The 27,950-nt window shown below is 37.8% G+C and overlaps 1 protein-coding gene across 7 annotated transcripts in view; it reads right to left on the bottom strand.

Annotated features, from left to right (window-relative positions):
* The window catches only part of LOC124145810 (synaptosomal-associated protein 25-like), a 128,043-nt gene that overhangs the window by 88,197 nt on the left and 11,896 nt on the right, over nucleotides 1-27,950 (bottom strand). For 3 of the 7 annotated variants that reach the window (XM_046515782.2, XM_046515791.2, XM_046515777.2), the window contains exon 2: nucleotides 21,560-21,704. In XM_046515782.2, coding sequence (XP_046371738.1) covers nucleotides 21,560-21,634 — 75 coding nt within the window. In that variant the 5' untranslated portion in view covers nucleotides 21,635-21,704. Of the gene's footprint in view, nucleotides 1-1,577; nucleotides 2,746-21,559; nucleotides 21,705-27,950 lie in introns of those variants that run through there. The other 4 variants (XM_046515768.2, XM_046515751.2, XM_046515759.2 and 1 more) reach the window with 4 other exon arrangements.

Genomic DNA, 27,950 nt, shown 5'->3' with positions numbered 1-27,950 from the left:
CATACACTTTTGAAGGCTTGTACAGGGGGGGTCGCCTTATGTCCGCAAAGTGTTAAACATCTAAGCCCTGCATCATTTCAGGCTTTCTTCCTACATCAAGTTGATACGCCGTCATATACCCATAACTGAAATACTGTTCATAGCAATGTTAAGCCAAATTCACTCACTCACAGACTCTCTGTCCAACCAATGTGTAAGCAAGTGAGTGAGTTTGTTTAATAGCATCAACCAATTCTTAGTAATGTGCCTTCTAGCAGTATGTTAAATGCAGGTATTGACTGAGAAACCACTAACCAGGATGCTTCTCTAACCATCCGAATCAAGTGTTGCATTACTTGCTAATCATTAATTTATAGCCAGCCACGAAACATGTAAAAGCACAGTCACTGATCAGCAGTGAATTATCATTAAGCGCTTTAATGAGGGATAAGTCAAGCTGGTGTGTGCACCTCTCCAGACCATCACAACTTCTCTTAATGATGGTCTGAGGGACCATCACCTTAAAGAAAGGGCCACAGGGGATACTTGAACCTGTGCTTCACTACAGCAAGGATGGGCTAATACCATGTATAAAATATATCTACTGGAAGAGAAGTGTCTAGCACGCAAACAAGGGACACGTTTTTTTGGTAATGCCAGGGAGCCGTAATTGAATCCTGGTGCCTATCCTATCACCTCACTGCCTTAGTTCTTCTCTGATCCTTTCAATTTGAGAAGATGGCCACAACCTTGGAGAAGATTACAAAATCTTAAATTTCATTTGTGAACCAGTGCTTATCTTCAAAGTCAAATGCTTTAAGAAAAAGTTGAGCCAAACCTTTGTGAAAGTTGAGCTATATTGTTAGGTTTCAATTGGCTAAACATATTTTACTTAACAATCAACAAAGTAATCCTTTTAAGAAAGTACACATAAAATGAATTGGAAAACTACTTTCTAATATTGCCAGTGCAAAAGAAAATATCAGTTATAAACAAGTCTAATATGAATGCCATATCATGAACATGATGAATTGATGAATTTAACAGAACATCAAACTGATGCCATGTGAATGACAATGTAAGAAAATGATAACCTTGAATAATAAAGAAAGAAAAGTTAACATCAAAGGACTAAACTTTAAAATAACCACAATTACATTGGTTATAGCTCGAAATAAGTTAATTCCAAATTGGAAAAGGAAAATCTTGATAACAATAGGGGGAGTCATCATGAGTTGAGTCTAACTTGTCCATACCTAATTCAAACCACAGGTAGACTACATGGTTTCTCTAACATATTAACTAGATTTTAGAGTTTCAAAGTTCACAAGTTCAGGACTATCAAAAATGTTGCCCTGTCTAAACTTGTAAATGACACATGCACAGGTTAAAATGATAAGATAATTGCAAACATGAAATTGAAAATCTTGATGAATGACAAATATAGTAGGAAAAGCCTGAAATAAGTTAACTGGCAATAGAAAATCTTGATGAATGTGACATATATCAAGCACTTAGATATGCCAAAACAATCAGAAAATCTCCTCATGTATAATACTAAAAGTGATATGAGATGACATAAGAAGACGTGAAATTACTTCATTTGTTTGATCTTCGATGGCCGTCATCAGCTGACTGCGCTCCGGGTCAGGGTCCTCCACTTCCTCACCCGCAGGTTTACCCCCATTAGCATGTTCATTAGCATGGCTCATCTAGCAGATGCTGGGGACACAACCAACGCCTGCTTCAGGTACTCCCGACGATGCAGCAGTGGTGGGATTCCTAATCCAACCACAGGTGAAGCACGACCACGTGCTACACTACACACCTCTTGGGTAATTTCACTCACTGCCAGTGGACTGTTGATACTGCTACTGGGAAGACCCCGTATATCCTCTTCCTTTAAAATACTAATTGGCGAGTTTATGTGCTTATTTCCTTTACACAGATGGATTTCTACACATTTCTATTCCTGATCACATTGGACTTCAGCTGACATGGGATGTTGATATGTGATTATAGCACTGTGCTATTCCACACAATGTCTTGGAAGGGAGATGCCAACACACGATGATTGTGTGTACCGATGGATTAAACTGGCAACACAAGCTTGTATTCACTATCATGGAGCACCAAGACACCTTCGGTCTTGCTCAGAGCCTGACTAACTTGTTGATGGTAATCCTTGAATGCTGCTTGCTCCAGCTGTGTCTGTTACAGAAACAGGCTGGCAGATGGACATCTATCTTAGCCACACAAGTGATCACGGATAAAGCTAATGGAAAGGTTATGGGAGAATGTTCAACTCAAGTCTTAACTCCTGACAGAGCTCTTCCTGTCAATGGGTTTAGTGGCAATTGTTGAAGGCTGGATATCTAAACCGGGTCCTTCAACTGTAGTCAAAGGGATTCTGCGACTGGCTCCAGTTGTATTGAGCACTAGCCCTTACTTCTCACCTCTTGCAGACAATGAAATACCAAGACTACAAGAGATGCCATAAAAATCAATTCTTCGCAGAGGAGAGTTTGAACATCAAGTATGGGAGTATTCCACCTGGTCTATGTAAGTATCCACTCACGATAACTTCTTCTTGAGGTAGAAGTAGATTAGATATCCTGCTAGTTACCTCACCTCCTAATTCATGTATGTATCCTCCCACTCACAATAAATAAACACCAATAGTGACCATGCAGAAGCAGTCCAATGACTGAACGAGCAGACAGCAACGTGACTCTTCAGCCTGTATCGCTCACGTCCATTCACAGTGTACGCTGTATAGGGAGTCGTTAACCCTTAATAGTCCACATGTGCAACAGATGCCAGGACAAGTGACCAATAGCAGGGGGCAACAATGCACTGGCAGGACTTATTCCCCTGCTGACTTGGGTGACAGACAATGGATGTGATAAATATTTTATGCCTTGCTCTAAAAGAAAGTAACAAGCAATATTATAAACTGGTTGATGCGTTATATCTCCATTGAAAAAATCAATGGTTTCTAGCATTTGTTGCTTATTGATTGTCCTGCCATCTGAACATGCTGTCTGGAGCACCATTCAGTGTGAGGAAGCAAAAATTAGAAGATGGGTAGGTTTACATATGTCAAAACTCTATCAAATCACTGGTTTGGCATAGGAAACCATTAGGTACAATCTTAGCTATCTCAGAACTCTAGGCTTGACAGTGTGATCTGACAGGGCAAAATGCCAAAGGGGCACACTTGGGTTTATCATAGGATACAACAGCAATTTACTTTGCATGTTTTTAATACACATTGTAAAAGGAATTACAGGTTATTTACTAAGAGCTGGTTAGGTTTCCATAGTCACAAAGTTTATTCTTAGCTGTATTCTTGCTAACAGGTGGTACAGGAGAGACTCCGAGGCATGTGGCCCTGGTGATTTTTTTTTTATCAAAACACATTTGTTCTACCAACTAAGATCATGTAGATTGCTCTCTCCCTGGTATTTACAAATTTCAAAAGTACATACAACACAGTAGAAGAGACATGAAATATTTATAGATAAAGTAATAGAGAGAGGGGAGAATATGTGATTGAAAAGTTGTTTGAAAGAGGATTGATTGAGTGAATGAGCTGGGTTTAACACCGCTTTTAACAGTATTCCAGTCATATCATGGAGTGTCCGCTTAAGGTGGGAGGAAAGCCTGAAGTCATGCAGGTCTCATATGTTTACCACTTTGGTGAAACCCACAAGCATGGTTATGGAACTGACAAACCTAGAAACAGAACTGGGGTGAACCAGGATTCGAATCCACAATCATAGCTTCCTGGCATGGCCAAGGGATGCAACTGTGCACAGTGAATTAGGATGCCTGAGATGAAGGTGCCTCCCGTGCCTGTTTGAAAGAGGACATAATGTATTGGATGAACATGTCTTTACACAAATATTTTAGTGGTTCATATATAGTGTTGGACTGCCCTAAATAGAGCTTAATTACCTGTACCAAAATGATCTGCATTGCCGTATGATAATAAGTTTACACAATTTCTGGCACTGACGTAATAGGGGTTTGGAATTTGTAGGAATTACACCATATCTGAGCTTGTTCTGTCCACATGCATTTAAACTCAATGAGTCCCTCAGTGTACACCCCAGATTACCGTGTTCAGGTCAAGGACAGTTAAATATTTCATACTCAGCTCTTCTGAGAGCAGACTAATGGGAACAGAGCTCATTATCAACATTTGTTCTCAGCAAGTTACTTAACATCTGGCAAATAAACTCACAATGTAATTAACAGCCTTTGTGTGTACAATACCAGAATATGACGTAACACGTGAACATTAATCCTGTGTTCCGTTGTACAAGCAAATGGCTTCAATAAAACTAAATTACCCACCAATACTGGAAATAATGTTTGTTCCAAGGGGGCATCATTAATCTAAAGGATTATTCAGTTTCCTCAAGTCATTCTATACGAATGGTGATGTTTGTAGGTTTGTGGTAAATATTGTGACAGTATGCTTTATTTATGCACTTTGTTTCAAAATTACATAGAACCTCAGCTCATTAGATGTATTCAGCAGAGGAGACTTTACCTTGGTACCATCTGGTAAGTACACGTGTGATAAAATGTATTACTGATTTATGCTGCTAAAAATAAAATTCCAGCCATAGACACAGAAGGAGACCCCTAAAATAGACTTCACACACTGTACCCATTTGGGAATTGAACCAGGACTATCGGTGTGACAACCCAATGCTTTAAAACTAGGCAACCTCAACGTCCCAGTATTACATTACAGGCTTGGGAAATACCAATTCTTAGGAACACTTTTCCTGTTATTTTAAGGATTGAAAGAGACTGTTGCGCAAATAACACTGCTAATCCAAGTGAACAGTCTGCAAAATTGCTGATGCAGCATAAGGCATTTACTTTGCAAATTTGAATATTAACCAAGTCACAGATAGTTTGTATGGAACAAGAAACAGAATTATTCACATCATATAGAAAAAAACTGCCTATCCACTCTCAAGCTTACATTACCAGATTTTGACAAAGCTGAAAACGTAAGTTCAATGTCGGATAAAAATATCACTTCCTTAAGTTTTGGAATAGGTTGGTCAGCAGGTCTGCTTGTTTGTTGTAGGCTTGTTGTTTCATGCCGCAATATTCCAGCTGTATGACAACGGTCTGTAAATAATCAAGTCTGGACCAGGCAATCCAGTGATTGATATCATGAGCATCGATCCTCGCAATGTTTTTTATGTGTTTTACGGCAAGCATGGGTTGCTGAAGATCTATTCTACCCCGGACCTTCACGGCTTGGTCAGCAGGTCTGCAAATCTTTTATTCACAACATCAACTTGAATATATATTCAAATATTATTTTTGATAATGTGTCATAAACTTGTCAAATATCTTTGAAATATTACCATACTTATAAAATTATAAGTAATTTGTTTCTCGTGAAGATCGTGGATAGTTCTTAGTGACCTCCCTTTGGTGCATCTAAATAATTTTGCACATTTCTAGCAACCACAACTGGTGTGTTTGTTTGGTTGCTGTTTAATGCCACATTCAGCAATATTCCAGCTATATGATGGCAGTCTGTAAATAATCGAGTCTGGTCCCGACAATCCAGTGATTGATATCATGAGCACTGATCCACGCCATTGGGACATAATCAACTTCACAGGTGCCACAACAGATAAAGATCTGGGGACCCAACATGGCAATGGGCATACTTTCCACGTGGAAAGCTCATCAGAATAAAAGAAGCAAGGCGCAAAGCGTGGAAGCTGAGAAAAGTCTCCTGAATTCATAATTTAGATATGTTGTGATATGGATCAAGTCCTTTCCTGATGTCACAAACACCTTTTTCCTCGAGAGAAGGCATTAAGACATTTTCAAGATTTTTTCAATTTATACTAGGACATTTTTCTGTATCACTTCAAATTCTTCTTGAATCTTCAGGACATTTTGGATGACAATCATACACTTTCCTAGAAAATGAACTGATCGGAATAACCACCTTATGCATGCTATTTCACTTTTAACATCTTGTAAAATATTGGATATTTATAAACAAATGTGAAGATTACAGACATTATTCATAATAACTGGAAAATATACAGATATACAGCACTGGTCTGTAATTAACTACAGTTGCCAGGTCTCCAGACAAAACATGCAATATTCATAGCAAAAATTTCAGTGGCACTAATTCTATTCCACCCCTTCAGAATGTTTCATGGCGGTCTTTGATTGGAGTCTCACTCTCAGTCCACACCCGTCACCATCAACATATTCCTACAGATACTCATCAAGTTGATAATGAATAAAATATCAACATAATTGAACAATCTAATGTCATCTTGACATGTCCACATTTTAAAACAAATGCTTGGAACGACTGCATAACTTAAACATCAAGACCCTTGTATGCTCCAACACTCTAAGACAATATGGCAGACAGGATATTCCTTAAAGGAAGACTTAATGCAATTATCTAACCATAATGACTTGGTATGTACAAACTGGGAAACCAGGATATAAAAGCTTCCAGCATTCATGCGAATTTTTAAGCTTCCATCACGTGTGAGTGTTCAAGGTGTCTGCATATTGATTGTGTCCAACCATCATGTAGACATTTCTGACTTGTTCAAACAGAAGCCTAGTCTACAGTCATAGGCAATTTATTGACAATAATCCAGTAGGTATTGAACCTTCCAAGGGATCTGGAGAAAAATTATGTCTTTGAATTTAAGCCCTTGTCAACTATTGGGTTCTGAAGTTGGCAATTGTGCACAGTGACTGTGAATGTGTAAGTTGTCATGGATTGAAATTCCTGGCTGTATGCCAATGTTTTTAAACCCATGGTAATTCTGGAGTACTCAGTGTTCTCTTCATTATGATGGGGATTAACCCTTTTACGGATGTTCTATCTTGCAGGGGTTCTTCAGGGAGGATCAAATTTATGATAGTGATACCGATTTCATCATCAGAATAAATGCCCAATATTTACAACATAAATCTTATATTCTGGGATCTCCTGCTATTACCTTCATGAATAACGCAACAAGGCTAAAAACAAATCGATCTGATAAGTCTTAGCATTGTCTCATCATATCATTTATCAAAATCAGCTGAATTAGTTGCAACTACAAGATCTTGTTCTACTCAAAAAATAATTTGTCTGCGATACACATAAACAATCTGGCACACTATGCAGGGTAGACATCATGTCATATATAATTATTAATTTGACACTAGTCTAACAACGTTTCAGGCCAGCGGACTTTGTGTGTTTCTTTGAAACCCGAACGTGTCACTATATGCTCTAATGAATTTGCCTACTCCTAATTTATCCACCTCTGGACACAAACACAAGTCTGATAGTCCACGACTACGACTTAAACTATTTCAGTATGGTACATGGCAAGTATTTTATCAGTGGTATGCTTTTCATTAAAAAACTGATCATATAATCACCTTTCATTTGAACCATCTGTCATATGCTGCTTCTGCTGCAGTTGCAACAAATATTGCTGACTTTTCAAAAAGCTGTTTTCATCAGTTCATGTAATCCCTGCTATGTCAATTTCTGAAACAACCCACTCAAACTTTGAAAACCTCAAAGGGCCCTCCTCTTTTATTAACATTCTACAAAAATGTACCTTTAAAAAAAAAAAACTTGAAAAAAACCTTTTGAACACTTTCCAAGCATTGTTTTGTTTACAACATTCCATCTGATACAAAATTGCTGTTAAGTTTCTCAGCACACTGTTAGACAGTCAGAAGGCCTCATTATGAGAGCTATTTCCATGTGAAAATATGTCTCTGGTACATGCAATGTTCTAACTATTCTCTGGATTATGTTCTAGCTCCATATTTGTCAGTAGGAGCTGTGCCCATTCCAGACTGACAGAGTTTGACAAATAGTGTTCAGTCAGTTGAGCCATCGGACACACAAGCAGTGAAAAGAATGAAAAACAGGCTTCAATCTGTTAGTTCAGGTTTTAAAGTTCACAAAAGGCCTTATTTCAGCCACATAATCTCATTAGTATGTCACAATTCCTTTCTAAAGCTGTTCAAAAAATCTGATCAGTTGATCATGCATCCATAATTAATGAGTGTTACATTTAACTTTTGCATGTGACAGGCCAATTAAAGGTTTGAACACAACTGACTTGCAACTGATCCTTGCATTCTCGTCTTTTTGAACCCAAACTAATAATGAATGCTGTCACTATATCAAACAAAAAAACTTTTATCAATAACAAAAGATTAAAATTTTATTATTGATGTTATAGAAAAACATATTTGTTACTAATTAACAGTGTTGGAACAAAAATGTGATTGGCAGGACATGACAGGTAACCTTTCCAGGACATTTTCCACTTTTTCAGCATTTGTTCACATAACAACATCTCTGGCTTGACTGCATTTTTTCAGATATGTTACGAAAACCAATGCTGATTTATCACTTTTTATCATGTGAACTGGTTAATTTCAAAGACGTTTATTAGAGGGATGACAATGGCTTAAAAGGAAATTCTGCTGAACAGGGTGAAGAATCTCCTTAGAAATACAGAACATACCTTGAGTAGGGGTGTGCAATATAACTTGAATACTAGTATATATTTATACAGCCGTCAGCAATACACGTATCGCATTACAAACCCTTGCGTATCAATATTTTTCGACATAAATTATATCTACTATCTTGAGGGATTTGGATAAGACTGGGTACTATCTAAACCATGTAAACAGCACACCCTCTACGTTTCCATATTGATGATGTAGTAGGTAGTCTCATTTATCCATACTACCCATCTCGCAATCTGAAGTCTGGATAATTGAATGAAGAAGTACCATTTGAACAGTACAAATATATATTATTTAGGCCCCAATACATACTGCAATATTTATTGCAATATGTATCGCAATATACTGCAAAATGACTTTCATACCAATATGTCAACCCTAAACTTGAGTGTGTGGGAGTTAGTTTTCATGTTAAGTATTTAAGTTATATCATGGAAGTAAATGTGTCATGAACGTGAAGTGGACATTTGGGGAATCCCCTGAGCACATGATATAGTGCTGCCATACAAAGGATTATAATCAAGGCAAATCGGGGACTAGAACATCTGATCACTGGATCCTTACACTCATGAATTCCAAACCCAGGGGACCCTTGAAAATATATAGTGAGTTAACAATAGTTCAACTTCACGACAAGCAGAGTGATGATAATATGCCATAGAACAGAAAAATATTCAGAAAGACAATAAAGTTAACTTCAGACAGTTTCACTGTAACTGATTCCTAGAATCAATTCAGCAAGCTGTCAAATTAGAAGGATTCTGCAGCTCTGAAACCTGTTAATACATTTATTTCCACAGAGCATGATTTTCCACCTGGAAGTGATGGACTCACTCCAAGTCTCTGATCAATAATGCACCTGAATACATTCCAAACAAAAGCTGTTTTGTCTCACTACACAAATACCTAACTAGGCTTCACACAATGCACGCCACCAGGAACTAAATTACCCAGTTGTTTGGCAGCTTGCTTCATAAAAATACAAATTTTCTGAAAATAAAATCATAAATGCCCAAATTAGGACTGCAAGGTTCATGATGACTGCTCTGAATGGCGTCAAATTGAACCCATAACATTGATAAACCTGACTGGTATTTCCAAGGCTGATCATGCTTCAAAAATCTCAAATTAGAAATACAAAGTACCCAATTCATGTAGTCATTGTTATAACCAATGATCACCAGTGAGTGAGTGAGTGAGTGTGTATGGTTTTACGCCGCTTTTAGCAATATTCCAGCAATATCACGGTGGGGGACACCAGAAATGGGCTTCACACATTGTACCCATGTCGGGAATCGAACCCGGATCTTTGGCGTGACGAGCGAACGCTTTAACCACTAGGCTACCCGACCGCCCCTGATCACCAGTGTAAAGGTGACTTGTATTTCATTTATAACAGGACCTATAAAGATGTCTGAAAAGACTTTAGGGTTTAGTTTTACACAATCGCATTGAATGCGATGTCAAAATACCTCCTAATTTGAGAAAACCAACAAAAAGCCCAATGATGAAACACATTATGAGGTTTTCAGTTTGTCTGGTAAGGGAACTTAGTTTAGAATCCAAGATAAATCCCTGAAAAGTTCAGTTACGATTAGAATGAGGCATAATCAGATTTTCTACTGTGTGCATTGCATTATACCTGTACCATCACAGACACATAAAGAAGATTATATGACTACTTCCCCATTAACACAGTATGGACACTGAAACTTTCCTGAAAGGCATTAGAGTTATCTCCCTTGGTCAAAGTTAGGTACACTCGAACAGTCAATGTTTTGAAACCTAAACCTGTCATTTAACATTATTTTCAGTAGATCTCAGTGGTAAGGTATGGACTTTTATAAGCAATGCTTACTTGAAAGAAATTTTACTAGAATCAGGTTTAAAGTGGCTAAAGTCACAGACTGCACATATCTGTCAATTGAAGATGAATACAAATATGTATTTTTTTGGTGTTTGATTATGTTACACCAACTGACAGATAATAGAAAGTTGCAAACTAATCCTACTACAAGATTATAGCATGCTTTAGGAGCAGTCAAAAAGTAAGGTGTCACATAAAGACTTAATTCCTTTAGTTTGGGGACATCCCCAAATCATAGCATGATATCTTCACATAATATTTTATCTAATCATACATTTCATCTGTGTTTCCAGATATTGTTGTGCCTACAAAGGACAGAATGGTGACTTCTAAGTTCACCTTATGGTAGATTTGGCTGATCTTATTGTTATCTTTGTGGATACAGGTATAGCTTAGCTGAGGGTAGACATTTACATCATAGCTTCCAGGAGGAAAGAGTTTTTTCAGAGAAACAGCATGTTTTCCCAAAATAAATAACATAGAAATTAGGGCTGTTATGATTCACTCGCATATTCAGTGAATTGAACTGTATCCATTCATGAATTGAATTTGTTATTCATGGCCACTAGAATCGAATACTGGTATTTATGATTATGTGCATGTGCATTTACATACCCTGTACCTAAAAATATCTATAAGAACATGTTATATGCATAGATTTCTTCAAAGACAACACTCTTATAATTTGACAGTATTGTGGTCACTGGTCATTGTCACATTTGAGCAGATACTAGTACCTGGATAAGTGCAGTATATAAATGTATGATATATTAATAATTAACAAACCATGTCAACTAATTTATGTTGTTAATGTTTCACTGAATATAACAAATAATGCTTCCACTGCTGATTTGTGAATTAATATTCGTATTCGTTACCCTACATTCGTGATACGAATCGTACTTGCCTCATAGTGTATTCGTTGCAGCCCTAATAGAAAATAACATTACACAGATTTAGGCATGACACATGCTGGAGACAGTGGTGATGAGTACAGGGTTACAACTGAACTCAAAAGCTTTACTAGCCAGGGTAAAGAAAAAATGTCCCTTGTAATGTTAAAACAATGGGGGAATTAGGAAATCTTTACTAACTCACAGGAATTTGTAGTAGCCCTGGGCTAGCGGGCTAGTGTTAGGTTCTAACACTGTATTATACATGGAATTGACAGCTGATAATTAAAATGATTTTCCTTTCCATTATGTTGGTGCCAAACCATCAGATTGTGGCTAGGTATCTATTACAGTCGTTGCCTTGCATGGAGTTTGCAATTTAAGATGTGGACACATTAATGAAGCATTATTATTGTAGTTTCAGCCCCTAATGGACATTTTACAGCAGTTTCATTCAATTCAGTGGTGTGGAAAATAAATGCCCAACTTGTCTGACTTGTTACATGAGATCACAGACAAGCAAATTAGCTTTAGTTGCCAACAGACAACCGTCAAATTTAGAAGACCCTTAGTCAATTTTCATATATAAAAACAGCTGAAAAAGTGTAAACATCGAGAGTATGACAATAGTGTATTGTTGACTGCCTTGTTCTGACCCGTGAAGATCTGGGTTAGAATAGGTCTTCAGCAACCCATGCCTGCTGTAAGTGGTGACTAACAGGATTGGGTGGATGGCTTGTTGACTTGGTTGATGCATGTTATCGTATCCCATTTGTGTGGATCGATGCTCATGATATCAATTACTGGATTGTCTAGTCCAGACTCGATTATTTACAGACAGCCGTCATATAGGTGGAATATTGCTGAGTGTGGGGTTAAACAACAAACAAACAATCCTTGTTCTGATATCGGCCACACATTAGAGCACGCTTTCTCATAGGTTTATCTGACTACTATATACCATATTTTCTTGTGTATAGTGCACACTTTGTCCGCAAAAACAACATCCCGGGGGGTGCGTATAATACACTCATACAATAAGTTTGTATATTTTTCAAGGCAAAGATATTACTATGAGCATGTAACACCAGAAATGACATGTTAACAAATCTCTACTGAAGTACGCAATTTAGGCCTGTTATTACACTATCTGCACTCATGTTTGTAATCTGTTATATTAATTTTACTCAAGATTTCAATCAATATTGTTTACACTAATTTTGTCAAAATCGGGGGTGAAGTGATCGGCAGATCGCACCAACTAACTATTTTATACAATATATATTATACAAGAAATAATGCACAAAAAATTTGAAACCATCTCATGACACGATGCCACTATGTGTTTTATCTCTTATAATTGACTGGTCGGCTAGTCGTTTCTGCCTTACTTGTTACTCAGATACCTTTGTGACGACATGGATCAATCCTCCATCTATCCCAATCCTGAGTCTGGACAAGCTTGCAACAGAGCAATCAAGCCATAAATTGATTTGACACCTTACCAAATATATAGGTTGATCAATACCATTTCCTACTTCACGAAGTAGATCTGTCTCATTGGCACTTCACGTTGACATTGATCATACATGCCATGTATCGTTAACTTGCGGAATGGATAAACATTAAACATAGCATTCCTTTCCATTGAAGTTACACATCATACAGTTGAGTGCTAGCTTATCTTCTGGTGACATAAGCTATTGCAGATCCCAGTAGTCACGATAATGTCTTCGTGTCATGAACAAAACAACAGTACAATAGTGTCATTGTAAAACTTGAGTTTTTTTTTAAAATTCCCATAAATTTTGGTAGCCATTTGTTATCGGTATATCGAAGGTTTCAAAAGCGAGGGAAACTGAATTTTTAACAAGTATTTGTCACAGAGTGACGAAATATCCCCCGCCTGTACACCATAGTACCAAATATGAAGACAATCCAGCGATTAGTTCTTGAGATATTGTGGCAACACCGTTTTCCAACTCCAAAAACAGATTTGCCTGCTGTGACCTTGAAAATGGGGTCAAGGTCACCAAATCTGTCAGGTGTATGCGGTGTCTGTATATACACTATAGTTCCAAATATGAAGACAATCCAGCGATTAGTTCTTGAGATATCGCGGCAACACCGTTTTCTAACTCCAAAAGCAGATTTGCCTGCTGTGACCTTGACAATGGGGTCAAGGTCACCAAAACCGACTGGTGTCTGCGGTGTCTGTATATACACCATAGTTCCAAATATGAAGACAATCCAGTGTTTAGTTCTTGAGATATCGCGGCAACACCGTTTTCCAACTCCAAAAGCAGATTTGCCTGCTGTGACCTTTAAAATGGGATCAAGGTCACCAAAACCGACTGGTGTCTGCGGAGTCTGTATATACACCATAGTTCCAAATATGAAGACAATCCAGTGTTTAGTTCTTGAGATATCGCGGCAACACCGTTTTCCAACTCTAAAAGCAGATTTGTCTGCTGTGACCTTGAAAATGGGATCAAGGTCACCAAAACCGACTGGTGTCTGCGGAGTCTGTATATACACCATAATTCCAAATATGAAGACAATCCAGTGTTTAGTTCTTGAGATATCGCGGCAACACCGTTTTCCAACACTAAAAGCAGATTTGTCTGCTGTGACCTTGAAAATGGGATCAAGGTCACCAAAACCGACTGGTGTCTGCGGAGTCTGTATATACACCATAGTTCCAAATATGAAGACAATCCAGTGTTTAGTTCTTGAGATATCGCGGCAATAAACAGGTGGGACGTACGGACGGACGTACGGACGTACGTACGGACGGTCGTGAATACTATATCCCCCGCTTCGCGCTTTCGCGCGGCGGGGGATAACAATGAGTGAGTGAACAGTATTCCAGTCATATCACAGCTTGTCAGCTTAATGTGGGAAGAAAGCCCAAAGTGATGCAGGTCTCTGATGTTCACCACTTTCGTGAAACCCCCGAACAAGGGTATGGTGCTAACAAGCCTAGAAACATAATCGGGGAGAACCAGGATTCGAACCCACAATCAAACGAACAACAAACATATTGTTTATAATTCTAAGAATACTACCTCTATTACATATTTTGCTTCAATATGTCGTCATTCCAATTCTAATGGCACTTCTGGTCATAATGCCTGATGTGGAGTATTCGCAAGAATTATAGGTTTCTTGCGTGTCCAAGGGACACAACTCATCACAGCAAATTGCGATGTCTTAGACAACAAGACAAATGGTGCGCCTTGTATTGCTAACAGTTTCATTAGACTGTATATTTAGAGTTTGTAGGAAAGCAACATCTTCTTCCAGAAAACCATCCAGAATTGTGACAGTATATATTGTATCTGTTTTGCGGATGATTGTTGCTAGCATGCTCTGGGGAGCTTCTAAAATAATACAGTGACCTCCCTTAACTGCTTGTAGTCCAAACTTCGTCCCAGCGCTTGACACCTACGTTATAGACATTGGGTTTGACTACATGGTTTGAGATGTTTCTAGAAAGCTGGATATACCAAAGGCGAAATCCTTCTTCAGGACCTGACATGTGTCTTATATAGTCAACCAATGCAGACGTAATACCTATTGGAAATCCCTGACATTTCTGCCTGCTTCCAATAGTGTTTCCTGGATTCAAGAATGGAGTATGTTCCTCATTTGAGACATTTGACTGTGACAAGTTCTAGACATTTGTGAGTGTACAGACTTATGTTATAGGGCCTGTTAACTATTGTTGCTGCTACATATTTGATCCATTGTATTGCTTTTTATGATTGTAAACCTTATTCTGTGTCTTTCAATATAATTTGTTGATTGTTCATTGATCTTATGTGGTTATTTACTGATTTCACAATTTAGTTCCGTACATACCAATTTCAGGGTCAACCTTCACGTTTCAACTTGGGAATCAACACGTAATAAAATCAATGAAATTGTCATCGTAGGTTAAGTTCATTGATAATTTAATTTAACTATGACATTCAACCAAGGTAAATAAGGAAAGCAACTTCGGTTCAATAGCTAAAATATTGACTGTCCCTTACAGGTGGTATCAGAGGGAGGCTCAAAGCTCCAAAACCTCCACCCCCACTTTTGAAGATTTTTATCTGTCAATGAATTTCGCACACAATATTAATACATTGCAAAAACACAAAGATGGAAAGCAAGCCCCCTTTCAAAATTCCTGGAACTATCCCTGCTGTAACACTTAGCACACTGGACTACTAAGGTGGGTCTTAATCCTAGTAGAGACCAAATTTGGTTGGTTGGGTTATGAGCACCAAAGTAGTTTTCTTATCTTAGATTTGGTTCAAAACAGTGCTCATACTTTGGTTCATGAATTGAATTGGTACAAAAATATGAAAAAACCCACTAAACTGCAAATAATCTGATACTCTGAAAATCTGATCCTGACAAAACTAAATATTGAAAAAACTTAATGTGCAATGCAAACTTAGGGAACATTTTAAATATGCAGTAAGAAATAGGATTAATGTCTGTAATGGCAGTAAGATGACCTCAGCACAGTAAGCTTGACTGTTATGAACCCAGTGACATCACAAGTTGCTGTTGGGCAGGCAAGGAAGACGACATAAATTATTCATCATTTTGTAATTAGCATCTCTATATATGAGCTTAATGTGATGACTTCCTAACATGTCTCCCTCATCTTTCTACTCTACACATGGTGCTACGCAATCAATAGTTCCACCACAAATTCCCTTTTATTGGTGGGAGAAGATTGGCTGAATTTTTTTCTGAAGCAAAATAGCCACATGCAGAACACTCAGGGGAATTTCTTCATCTTATTTCAAAGCAATTCCATAGTCAACTGCGGCCCACTTATCATTTTTGATACAGATGCAGATGCAATTGGTACCGGGACTTGGCATCTATTTATTAACCACATCTTCAATTAGACCTGTACAGGTGCAGGCTATATATAGTACTCTGCAGATCAAAGACATTGACTCACAATAAAGATACTCCCATAAAAACTCAATTGCATGCATTGGTATAACTCACTCATCATTAAAAAATGTCCCTACCAATAAAGGTAATAAATATCTATGACCTCAAGACAAAACCTTGTTATGGTATCAACATGATGGCCTGGACGACAAACTGTCTCCTAACACGCACTGGAGGATTAGCCAAACTCAATTAGCATTGTTTATCATCTAATAATAGACAAGCACAAGTCTTGTATAAGAGCCTTTGTGACGTATCATTTTCCTTATTACAAGGGGCGGTCGGGTAGCCTTGTGGTTAAAGCGTTTGCTCGTCACAACGCAGACCTGGGTTCGATTCCCGACGTGTGTACAATGTACAAAGCCCATTTCTAGTGTCCCCAGTCATGATATTGCTCGAATATTACTAAAAGTGGCGTAAAACCATATTCACTCACTCACTCCTTATTACAAACTGATTTTATAAAGACTTGATTCTAAGAAAACATTTTGCATTATAAATTCTTTAACATAACTGCTCCTAGATAATAGCGATAAATGTCTTATCACTTTAAGAATCAGTATCTACATTTTTCGTAATTTGTTGAAGAGGAACAGTAATATTGTGATCAATAGATATTGGTGAAATCCTTGGATCTGGAGTGCCTCTGTTTGTAAGTGCATTATGCTGCACTTTGTCACTAATGTTGAATTAATCATGATTAAGTATCCCACAATTCTACTCCTGAATGGACCAGTCAGTGCCTGAAGGTAGGGAATCGGTAATATATCCACGATATCTGTCTTATTAAGGTCTTGGATCCTGATGAAGTAGGCCACTCTTTACTTCTGTTGTGGTTCACTATGTTAAGGACATTAACACACTCTGGAGCTCATCACTTTTGTCTTGCCATTCTCTATGGACATCTTCATATAACAACATTACATTTACTTATATACTTGTCTTTGTAGTGACAGAAAGGAAATTAAAAGAAGATCAGTCTTTCACTGATGCTTGAGCTTAGGTCAAATGTTTTGTAAGACATGTTTTACTGATTTTTTATCAAGTTGACAACTAATCTTGGGTAGCTTGAAATAAGAATAAAATCAATTTGTGCACAAGTATTTGAATTCTAAAATCTTATTGGGAGGCATGATTAGCAGGGAAAATATCTGCAAATCCGTTCTGCAAGTATTATCCAGGTGTACCCAGTGGACAGCCAAAGGAAATTAAAAGAATTTAAAAAACAATTTTGTTTGTCTTTAGCAATGTTCAGTTTTAAAGCAAAAATTGTTAAGTGCAACTAGAAGATTATATAATAATACTCCCTGCACTTCATTTGCCATTCACAGATCAGGCTTGGATTTGAACAGATATATCTTTAGGTTTATTTAGAATATGATCCCAGGCACCTGGGTAGCCTTGTTTGGCTTAAAAAGAAAGATTTAATTCTCATTAATTGTTTTAACAGTATTTTATATTTATTTTTAGATGAATACACACTGAGTTGATTATATGCAAGTTGTAATAATGCTGCGTTAGAAATTGGCACTAGTCCCATTGTCCTTGCCAATCTGCCCAATAGTTAAGGTATGATAAGGACTAGTAGAAATTTTGCCATTTTAAAGGGGTTTGCTGTATGTTATCTTGCTGCTTAAGTCGTTAAGCATAGTTTATAAAGGCAGACATTATTTCGTTTCTACATATTTCAACCATTGTTACCTCACAATCTATATTTCAAAATTTAGCATTTCTGTCATTGTATTTTTGTATTGCTACATAATACATAATTTATTGATCTGGTGCATCATGTCCGGATGTTTTTATCATTTGCACATGCGTAGTATTTCTCTGTCAGTATTGGCATCCGCGCATGCTCAGTAATCTCTATTGTCAGGATGTCTATATTCCACGCATGCGCATCAGTTTGTTTTGCGCGCCATTGTTAGCAGCTTTTTTCTCACGACGTACCCACCAACATCCCCAATCGCCACCATTGCTGGAAATAACAATTCTTGTTAACATAAATATTATTTCAATATCTAGTTTTATCATGTGCCAAATCACATTATATGTATTTATTTCTTACATGCTTCTTGCTATATTACAATTCCAGCAAATGTACATTTACATTATAGTATCTATCTTACCCTGTGCCAAGCTCTACAATTTGTACTAATAATTGTCTAGATATTCATATCAAACTTCATTGCTTATTCATTGCTCCGTCCAACCACCAAGTACTCAATTTCATTCTTTTTACTTGTCATGTATTTAACTTGCATCCATCATGTCCACTGCTTGTATAGTCACTACCAACTTTACAAGTGGTTACATTTAGCAATTGTGCTTTTATATGTCATGTATTTCCACCTGGGTTCTCATTGTAATAAGGCTAGCATCCACACAAGTGGATCTTCTTCCCCCCTTCCATAAGTAATTCAAACCACCATTTTGCAAATTGCAACTTATCCTCTAGCAACCAGTGAAGCGCCCCTACCATCAGGGCAAGCTCGAGTTCTGGGAACCATGCTTGTAGCTTCACTGGACTACCTGGTCGCAGGTAGGCTGACCAGACTACCTGGTCACAGGTAGGCTGGCAGCCATTCTAACCGGTGCATTTATACTCGGCCGCGAGTATATGCACATCATTTTTTACCCAGTCAGGCTTAATTATGGTATGCATATTGCAGTATGCCTGACTGGGTCAGTATTACAATGAGAATCCCCCTGCCAAACATTAATAAATTTTTGTTGCTATTTCTTTGTTTTGTCATTTATAAAATTATGATAAGGACTAGTAGAGTAAAACAATTAGTTTCTACCACTGCATTGCTTACCAACAATATGAATTCTACAATTTCAAGCTTGCTGCCAAAAGTTGTTGTTGTTGGTGGCGGGGGTGGGGCAGAGACCCAGATGACTTGCAAAACCAAAAACCTTGCTGGAGGATTTCATCACATTTTTTTTGTACAAATACTCATTGGTGCCAAGGCTAAATACAGAAACCCCCCAGCTGTATCAGTATGAACTGTCCAAAGATAGTTCTTCAGGGCATAAGTTTCTATTCCGAACTATGTCATCAAGGCAAAATTGAGGCAGTTAAAACATTGATACAGTCATTACTAGAGGTGTTTAGACTGTCCATAATAATCAAGTTCAAGCAATTGACTGCCACCAAAATCATCACATAGGTCCAAGTCTACAAATGGTGCTATGTTTGGCTGGAAAAGAACATTTTTCTTATTAAGCTTAATAATAGATCACGATAGATCAGATCTAAAATCCAATCTGTACAAGCAGACCTCATTGATTGACATACAGATTGATACTCTTTTTGGTGGAAGCACTGTTTCTTCAATTTCTTTTTGATTGGGTACATACAACCATATTAGGCTACAAGACTACCTCCTGATAAAACACCCCACCAACTAAAGAGAAAAAAAATATTTAGAAGAAGAAGCAAATCTGTGAACTCCTAATGCCTCTTCATTAGAAATGCACTGTTCAATAGTGTCTGAGACAACACGATGTATACATTAACGGGGAGTAGACATGACTTCTAATTCCATTTTCATTACAAATTTGTCAAAAAAAAGAAAAAGAAAAAAAGGTTGCTACCATCTGGAAAAAAAAATTGATAAAGAAAGAAATGTGGCCTTGCGAACTGAGTGAGTGAGTGAGTGAGTGAGTGAGTATCGTTTTACACCGCTTTTAGCAATATTCCAGCAATATCACAGTGGGGGACACCAGAAATTGGCTTCACACATTGTACCCATGTCGGGAATCGAACCCGGGTCTTCGGCGTGACGAGCTAACGCTTTAACCACAAGGCTACCCGACCGCCCCCTTGAGAACTGATTTCAAAGCATACATTGTACAGTAAACTACGGTTATAACGAACACGCTTATAACGAACTGACGGATATAACGAACCTACTTTTTGGTCGCGACTATTTGCTGTAGTTATGCTGTATATATATGCTTATAACGAACTACGGTTATAACGAACTAAAATTAGTAGTCCCTTTGCGTTCGTTATAACCGTACTTTACTGTATATGTGTATGTATGCAAAACTGTTCTCACAGGAGATGAAGTCTGGACTACATGCATGGAGACAAAGGGTTTGTACCAGGTGCGCCATAGGCCATAGCTATCATGGTGTATGTGTCATAAAGTATTGATGTGCGAAAAGCCAATGGTTTATCTAGTGCTATTTCAGAATTCAATATCAACTGATCTTAAATAATTCTTTATTAACCAATGCACTTCACAAACCAAAAATACATTGCTTTCTTCATACCCCGGTAAGCAAATATGGATAAGAATCAAGACTCCATACAAGTATCACCAGCAGAACTGCATTTTACAGGATTTATCATTATGAAAACAAGAACATATACATAATTGTATCCTTATTCTCTCCAATATGTTGCAGTTTAGAAACAACTCATTATTACAGTGTAGGAGTCAGTTGGATTTAGAGCCACTTTCAAAGGCATTTTAGTAAAGTTAATGTTGTGTCAGGTGCATGTGGAAGAAATGCCCAAAGTAATGTAGGTCAGAAAAACTCGGCACTTTTATGAAACAAACAGGTAGATAGATATATGGTAATGAGACAAATGACCGACCAAGGATCATAACAGGGGTGAATTTTGGTTTTCTACCCATTATTATTTTTATTTCATTTGTTTTCAGTGCAATCATGAACTCCCACATCCTGACATAGGTAAGGGACACAACTCAAAATGTACGAGATAATGCACCCCTCCTTGATATCTGGCATATGGAAAATGCAAGTGCCATGAACAATATCATGGTTTATTCAGAAGGAGATGTGTGAAAACAATCAATGACCTTCAGGAATCAATATCATGCATTCTGTTATTTGTAAAAGGAGTTGCCAAAAGCACCAGGTGTCAATGGTGTGTATAACCCATGATCTCAAATGCATTACCAATCCAGAAACTATTACTCCTTGTCTGGCACTCTACCTTTACCTTGAAAGAGGAGGCATATCTGTATTAGATGTACTTAAGTTAAAGCATGTTCCTGTGAGATTAAAGTTTACTAACAGCATTCTGCAAAGGAGCTCCTTTTATATTGGAGCCAAAAATAATTTATCATGTTTGCCCTTGCCAAACATATCAACAATTCATTCTTCATGACAAACCACATTACAGGGTAAATGTAAAAAGGAACATTATTTTTCGGCAAACTGGATGAGAATTGTGAACTGCATTCCATTGGAAGGGGTTCCTAATGATTCTTTTGTTCATGCTGACTGAGTAATGTCTCACCTCATCTGTGGCCATGTTGGCCTGCATCTGGAGGTCCTGCAACTCACTGCGCATATCATCGTCGGTTGTCGCCATCTTTGCTGGTCTGGCTGATCACAGGGTGCCACAAATGGGTGATCAAGCTCCGGTCGGTGCTGAGACAACTCTGAAATGATTGCCACTAGTTTTAGCGGGGGTTATGTTGACTTACTGCAAAGCTAAAAGCATTTCTACACATCATCATAATTAAGAACGATTTCTCAAACATTTGGGGAAAACAATAGCACTTTGAATAGCAATGGTGCAGGCAGGAATTATAATACACTGATTAAATGAGGATGCTTTACTTTGGCTGGTGATCCTTCAGTGCCATCACTATGATTATGAAGTATGTATTGGCAGAACAAAAACATGACCGTAATAAATGTAACACAGTCTAACACTTGAAATTCAACATTTGTCGATGTACAAGCTCCCAAAAATGCATGAAGAATTTCCCCCCAAAAGTGTGTTAAAAAAGTAAATAAAGTTTCCAATAAACTGATGAGATTTAATTCCAAGTCGAAGTACACATGTGTGTATTTGTAAAACAATTATGTTCATTGTATCCGGCCGCATGTGATCGAAACAATTCTGCCTTTTGTTCTGGTTGTGAAAAAACATATCGTATTTGTAGATGAGCACAGACAGAGCAGTACCAGATATTACCTAAGGTAAGGAAGGCCACAGCAGCTATGTAAGAATAAATGACAGTTTACTTTTGATAGTTTCAATTTCACACCCCTGAAACCATGGCAACTACAACGTTAGGGCTTGTCGAATGCTGTAAGACACAAGGTTGAATGTCTTTTAAATGATTTGTTTTGCTTGTCACTGCTTTAATTCTGTCTCCTGGAAAACATTTGCAATTTCTTCAAGCATATTTCCAGGTAGGGCAAGGTATGAAAAGGGCTCTTTTTTGGACGATTGGATATGTATTATTTAAGAAATGAAGATACCCTTTAGGCGTTTTGCATCATTATGAAAGTGATCAGATGTGTTTGTATGAATGGAAGTTAGATTTTGTTCATTTCAACAATTGCACATTTGGGACTTATAACACTAACTGCACAGGTAAGGCTGATATGTGTAAAGAAGGCAGATTTCAGAGGTTTTCTCTGAGCTTTTTTCTAATATTCGAACACAAGCAAGGCTTTGACACGGGATGAATTTCTTTGAGAAGTACATAAAACCAATAAAAAAACATGGCAAACAATTTATCTTGGGTCAAAGACTTGCTAATACTTTCATTTAAGCCTTATTCATATACATGATGTATTTGATCCTGTCAGAAGTCCAAAACAAGCGCAAGAAGATAAACAGCAAGTCGTCAGTCATTCAAACATGTATGATAATTTTCATACCAATATTTCAAAGTTTTCACCAACTTAACATTTGACATTTTCAGTAAGCCAAAAAGGACCTCCTCCTTTGTATTTGACCATTATGAAAGACACAGTTTGAAGGACATTTACAAAACATACATAAAGACAGCCTTGGGATAGCCATTTCATAAAACGGGATGGGTGTACGCATTATGTGACCGAAGTACAGGGCACCACATAAAGTTGACTTGTTGGGATTTTTTGCATTAGCCTACACCTGCGACACTACGGTTGTGTTGGTATATTCATGATATATTATGCTTCGAACATATGGTGTCAGACAGAAACCGGATCTAGTGATGAGATCAATATCGTCTGATGCATTCATTTGGATGCCAGATCAGGTTAACACAAATGTCTGAGAGCTGTTCTGTAGGTTTCATTGTAGACCTAGAATTCCCAGGACAACAGATGTTGAGCCAGAGGTCATTCACAGGATACATGAGTAATACCATTCTATTTAAAACAAAGCAGTGCTTGTTCTTTTCTGTGTGATAAATATCACAGACTAAACACTGCTACAGAATCATAACAACACAAAAATCAAGTGACTTGTTATTTTCACAAATAGCCCATGATAAAACTTACCCGATATTATGGCAACATAAATATTGTGGTCAATATATATACCACAGCCGTTGCCAAATTATTAATTATCAGGCTAAAATGATTTGTAAGAGGACACTCTCTTAATATGTTTAGCTCACTGATTTGTCTATTTCAAATTGATCATTTACAAGGTGCCTCCATATAGACAGAATATTGCTGTTAATCAATTATTCTAATTATAGATGCCAGGTTACTAGACAGCAAAATCTTACAATAGTTAACACTGTTATTAGTTCAAACGATACTACTTCTATAACGTCAGTGCCAATAATCTTGTCTTTTGTCTGTCATCACACAATAAAATCTTCAAATTTTCAACAGAAGTCCTCTTTTCTAACAGTGTCTTCCCACCTGAATCCTGTGCATGTGTAGTCAGCATACATCAATTCTTTCCAATATCTACATCCTAGATTTTGGGGAGGTGGGTGGGATTCCTCCTGGTGTAATAGAGGCAGTATTCTTTGAATTATTAACAATGATAACTATTGTTTGATAATTCTTGCAAAAAAAAACTCTATTACATCAGTGCCTGAATATACCTGAGTAATCAGTGGGTTCTGACATCTAGCAAGACCTTGGATAATTAACAGGAAAGGAAGATAACACAAACTTCCTGATTTCCATCCAAATTGGGTCTCTTCCCCAAAATTCATCACTTTGGGTTACCTAATTGCTCCAAACCATCATTCCAGATGCTTTCCCAATATTAGGTGCATCTAAACATGAAATCACCTCTAAGGGTACAAACCCGGAATAATGCCAAGTACCTCTGCAATTATGTGGTAAACTTCCATTATGTTTGCATCCAATTTCCCACTTGTGACATCAAAATATATATAAGTTGCCTTTACAGCTCATGTTATCCTTCAGACTGTGTCTCCTATGACAATTCTGTCTCAGGATGGCTGAAGATGACCATATCTGACAAGTAGTGGCACATAGAATTGTATGTGCCACTACTTGTCCGATATGGTCATCTTCAGCCATCCTGAGACAGGTGCTTGGTAATGTCTTTGTCTGACGCTTAAAGATAAAAACAGAAGTATTCTCTGTCTCTGTTTTGTTCTGAGGAATAACAGGAGAGCTCAGACAGTGCAAACATGCTGATCAGGTGCAACCAAACCCTGGTTAAGGCGGGAATCGTGTAATGTCTACTACCCTGTTGTCCACAGGCTGGTAGGGTTCTGATGGTAATAAAGCTCAAGTTCTCTGCATGTGTGAGTTCAGAAAAGTCAGGTGCATGTGATTCTGATACTGTGGCTCCTGTAGCGACGACCAATAGAAGGCTGGCTGATCTCAAGGGTTAAAAGAAATCCTCCAGGACAGCAGACAAAACAATAAGAGAGGTTCCACTTTCGAAATGTGAGAGGGGTTCTAACATCCTCATGAGCCATTTGAATATAGGATGATCTTGAAAATAGATAGACAATCATGCTGTAGAACTGATGTAGGGGGGCGAATGATATCTTTATTTATGCTGTTTGGAACCCTTGCAAAGATGAGGAAAGAAGTCTGCAACCATGTGTATTGTTACAGGTCCCACATCCTCCTCTTCTGTTCCACTGGCAGAACTTGTCTCATCTGTTGTCGTAGACGGTGGAAGAGGATGGTCTCCAAGACCAAGTAACCGCGTCTAAAGCAGATTCAGAGTAGCCTCAGGCCTGCATTTTCCCAGCGACAACTTTCAAGTTTGAATGTATCTGTGTTGTAGAAGCAGGTCTCTGTGCTCCAGTAATCGTGAAGGTTCCTCCAGGAGCAACCAGAACAGTTTGGGAAACCATGGCCAGGCTGATCGTGCAGTCTTAATCCTCTATCTTGCTAATCACTCTTTCTTGAATGTTTGTCCCCTATCATTCGCATATCGGTAGTGATCTTTTTGGGTACAGAAAATCCAGAGGAGTAAACAAGTCCGGAATGACAACTCAAATAGTTATGGATAGCACACAGTGAAGAGGACATGTTTAAAATCAAAAGATTTCATAGTGTGATGACAGCCAAAATACAAGATTAATGGCACTGATGATATAGTCTAATAGAGGTTTAATATTCGCAAGAATTACACATCCTATTTGAAAATACCATCAAAGAGAGGAGTGAGTATAGTTTTACGCTGCTTTTGGAAATATCCCAGCAATACCACGGTGAGGGGCACGAGAAATTCTAGTTCTTTCAGCAAATGCTGTAACCACTCTGTGACCCCAGCACCCCTTTCCATAAAGTGTGTAGATGGCTATGAATGTTAAAATAACACAATCACATATTTTCTGTACATTCAACCCAATATAAAGATTCAACTTCAGAATGTATTAGGAAGCGGGTTGCAGCACCTTAGATCACTAGGCCACAGTGCCCATTACACACACAGGCAACAACTCACAGATAATGACAAGTTGAAGCAAGTTAGCATTCTCAATCAATATTGATACATTCACTTTGCTTCAATTATCTGTAATTTAAGCATTTACACAGCAAACTACTGGTATGGAATTGATTGATTAATCCTACACATAACTCCAAATTGTTAAACATCAAACTCTAAGAACGGAAGAAAAAGTCAATTGGAGCACTTCTTCCTTGAACAGTATGTCCATGTATGGTAAAATCAAACAAAAGTTATTATTGTTCTAAATTCAAAGAATACTACCTCTATTACATAATTGCCATAATCTTGTATCTTGGCTTGTCATCACACCATAAAATATTTAGATTTTCAACTGAAATCCTCTTTGGTTCACTCCCAAGATGACTATTCCCATAATTACTACTAAAAAAGAAGGGGGTTAAGGGAGCCTACCTATACAATAATTGATGACTCAAGTCGTCATCTGTACTCTGCCCAGATATTCATGAACAATGTCTCATCATGCTAATGCTTGACAACAGTATAAGGATTTGGGGCACTGGTGGCCCAATCGTCCAAGGCGCTGCGATTCGCCCCGATTATGTTTCTAGGTTTGTCAACACCATACCCGGTAAATGTCTGAGACCTGCATCACTTCAGGCTTTCCTCCCACATTAAGCTGACACGCTGGGAAAGAACTGGAATAATCATGATAATGTTAAAAGCGGCGTTAAACTCAACTCACTCACTCAGTATAAGAATCTATACCGAAACATCACCTTTACAGTAAATACGGAAGTTATTATCCATAAATTGTGTTTACTTTGATATTATTTTCAATGTATTATTTGTTCTCATATGCTTCACTTTACCCAGGAAGAGTTTAGGTTTTCACAACATCAATAAAAATGTGAGAAGAAAATGTAACACCAGAAATGGGCTTCACACATTGTACCCATGTCGGGAATCGAACCCGGGTCTTCGGCGTGACAAGTGAAAGCTTTAACCACTAGGCTACCCGACGGCCCCCTATTTGGAAGAGAACCGCTACATGTATATTCAAACGTATTAACACAATATCATATTTTGGCATAAAATTGGAAATCCAAAAATAACGAACATTTTATTCCATTTTTGTTCACTCTTAATCACTTCATATTGCTGATACACTCCCATGGATTTGTTTTGTGAAATAATTACTTTATGATTGTGGACTTACTGAATTGTCTGATGGCTGGCCTCAAAGGTGGAAGAAATATATAAAGATCAATAACTGCTAAGCCTGTGCAGCTCTATTATGTTAAGTTCAAAGAGTTTGCACAACAAAGAAAAGATTCTTTTCTCACCCAAAATTGTTTATTACCCTTTTCTTAAATCCATCCAGAACAATCCATTACTTGCCCATTTTGCTGAATGACACTTGTATCTTGAGACTGGTGAAGTCATGAATAAACAAATGAATAAATCAAATGAATACTACAAGGAATCTGTGTTGTCTTTTTCCCGTTTTGACTACTGGAACTCCCAGAAACATCTTCAGTCAAGTCTTGTTAATCCAACACTCGTTAATCCGGTACTTGTTAATCCAACACTAATGATAGGAACCGATTAAATCAGTGCTATTTAGACCCGTTAATCCGACAGTCTCGTACTCCGACTCTAACACACCTAATTTGCAACGAATAACTGAAATCACTCATTAATCAGTCTCATTAATCCAACACAGTGATCAGCGTACTCCATGGTCATCAGCCCACATGTACACAGCCCTGTGTTTTGATGTGAGATGAGTCGGCTAGTAGCAAGCAGCATGTTACAATGGCTGCAGAGATAATAAACAATTAATGCGTTGAATAAACAAAGCAGGATTTATCACATGATTAGATTACCTCAATCTCATTAAAATCAGATACAAGTTCTCGATACTACTGTGGATATCCCATTTCATGAACTTTGACCGACCAATGAAATGACTAACAGGAAGTCAACATTAGCCACTAAGCAGCTTTCATGAGCTTTGCGGCACTAGTTCCAAACT

Source organism: Haliotis rufescens, unplaced genomic scaffold (genome assembly GCF_023055435.1).
Source record: "Haliotis rufescens isolate VD_foot unplaced genomic scaffold, xgHalRufe1.0.p SCAF_3, whole genome shotgun sequence".
Lineage (NCBI taxonomy): Eukaryota > Metazoa > Mollusca > Gastropoda > Lepetellida > Haliotidae > Haliotis > Haliotis rufescens.
Note: the sequence above shows the minus strand (reverse complement) of the source record. Positions and strands in the feature narration are given on the sequence as shown.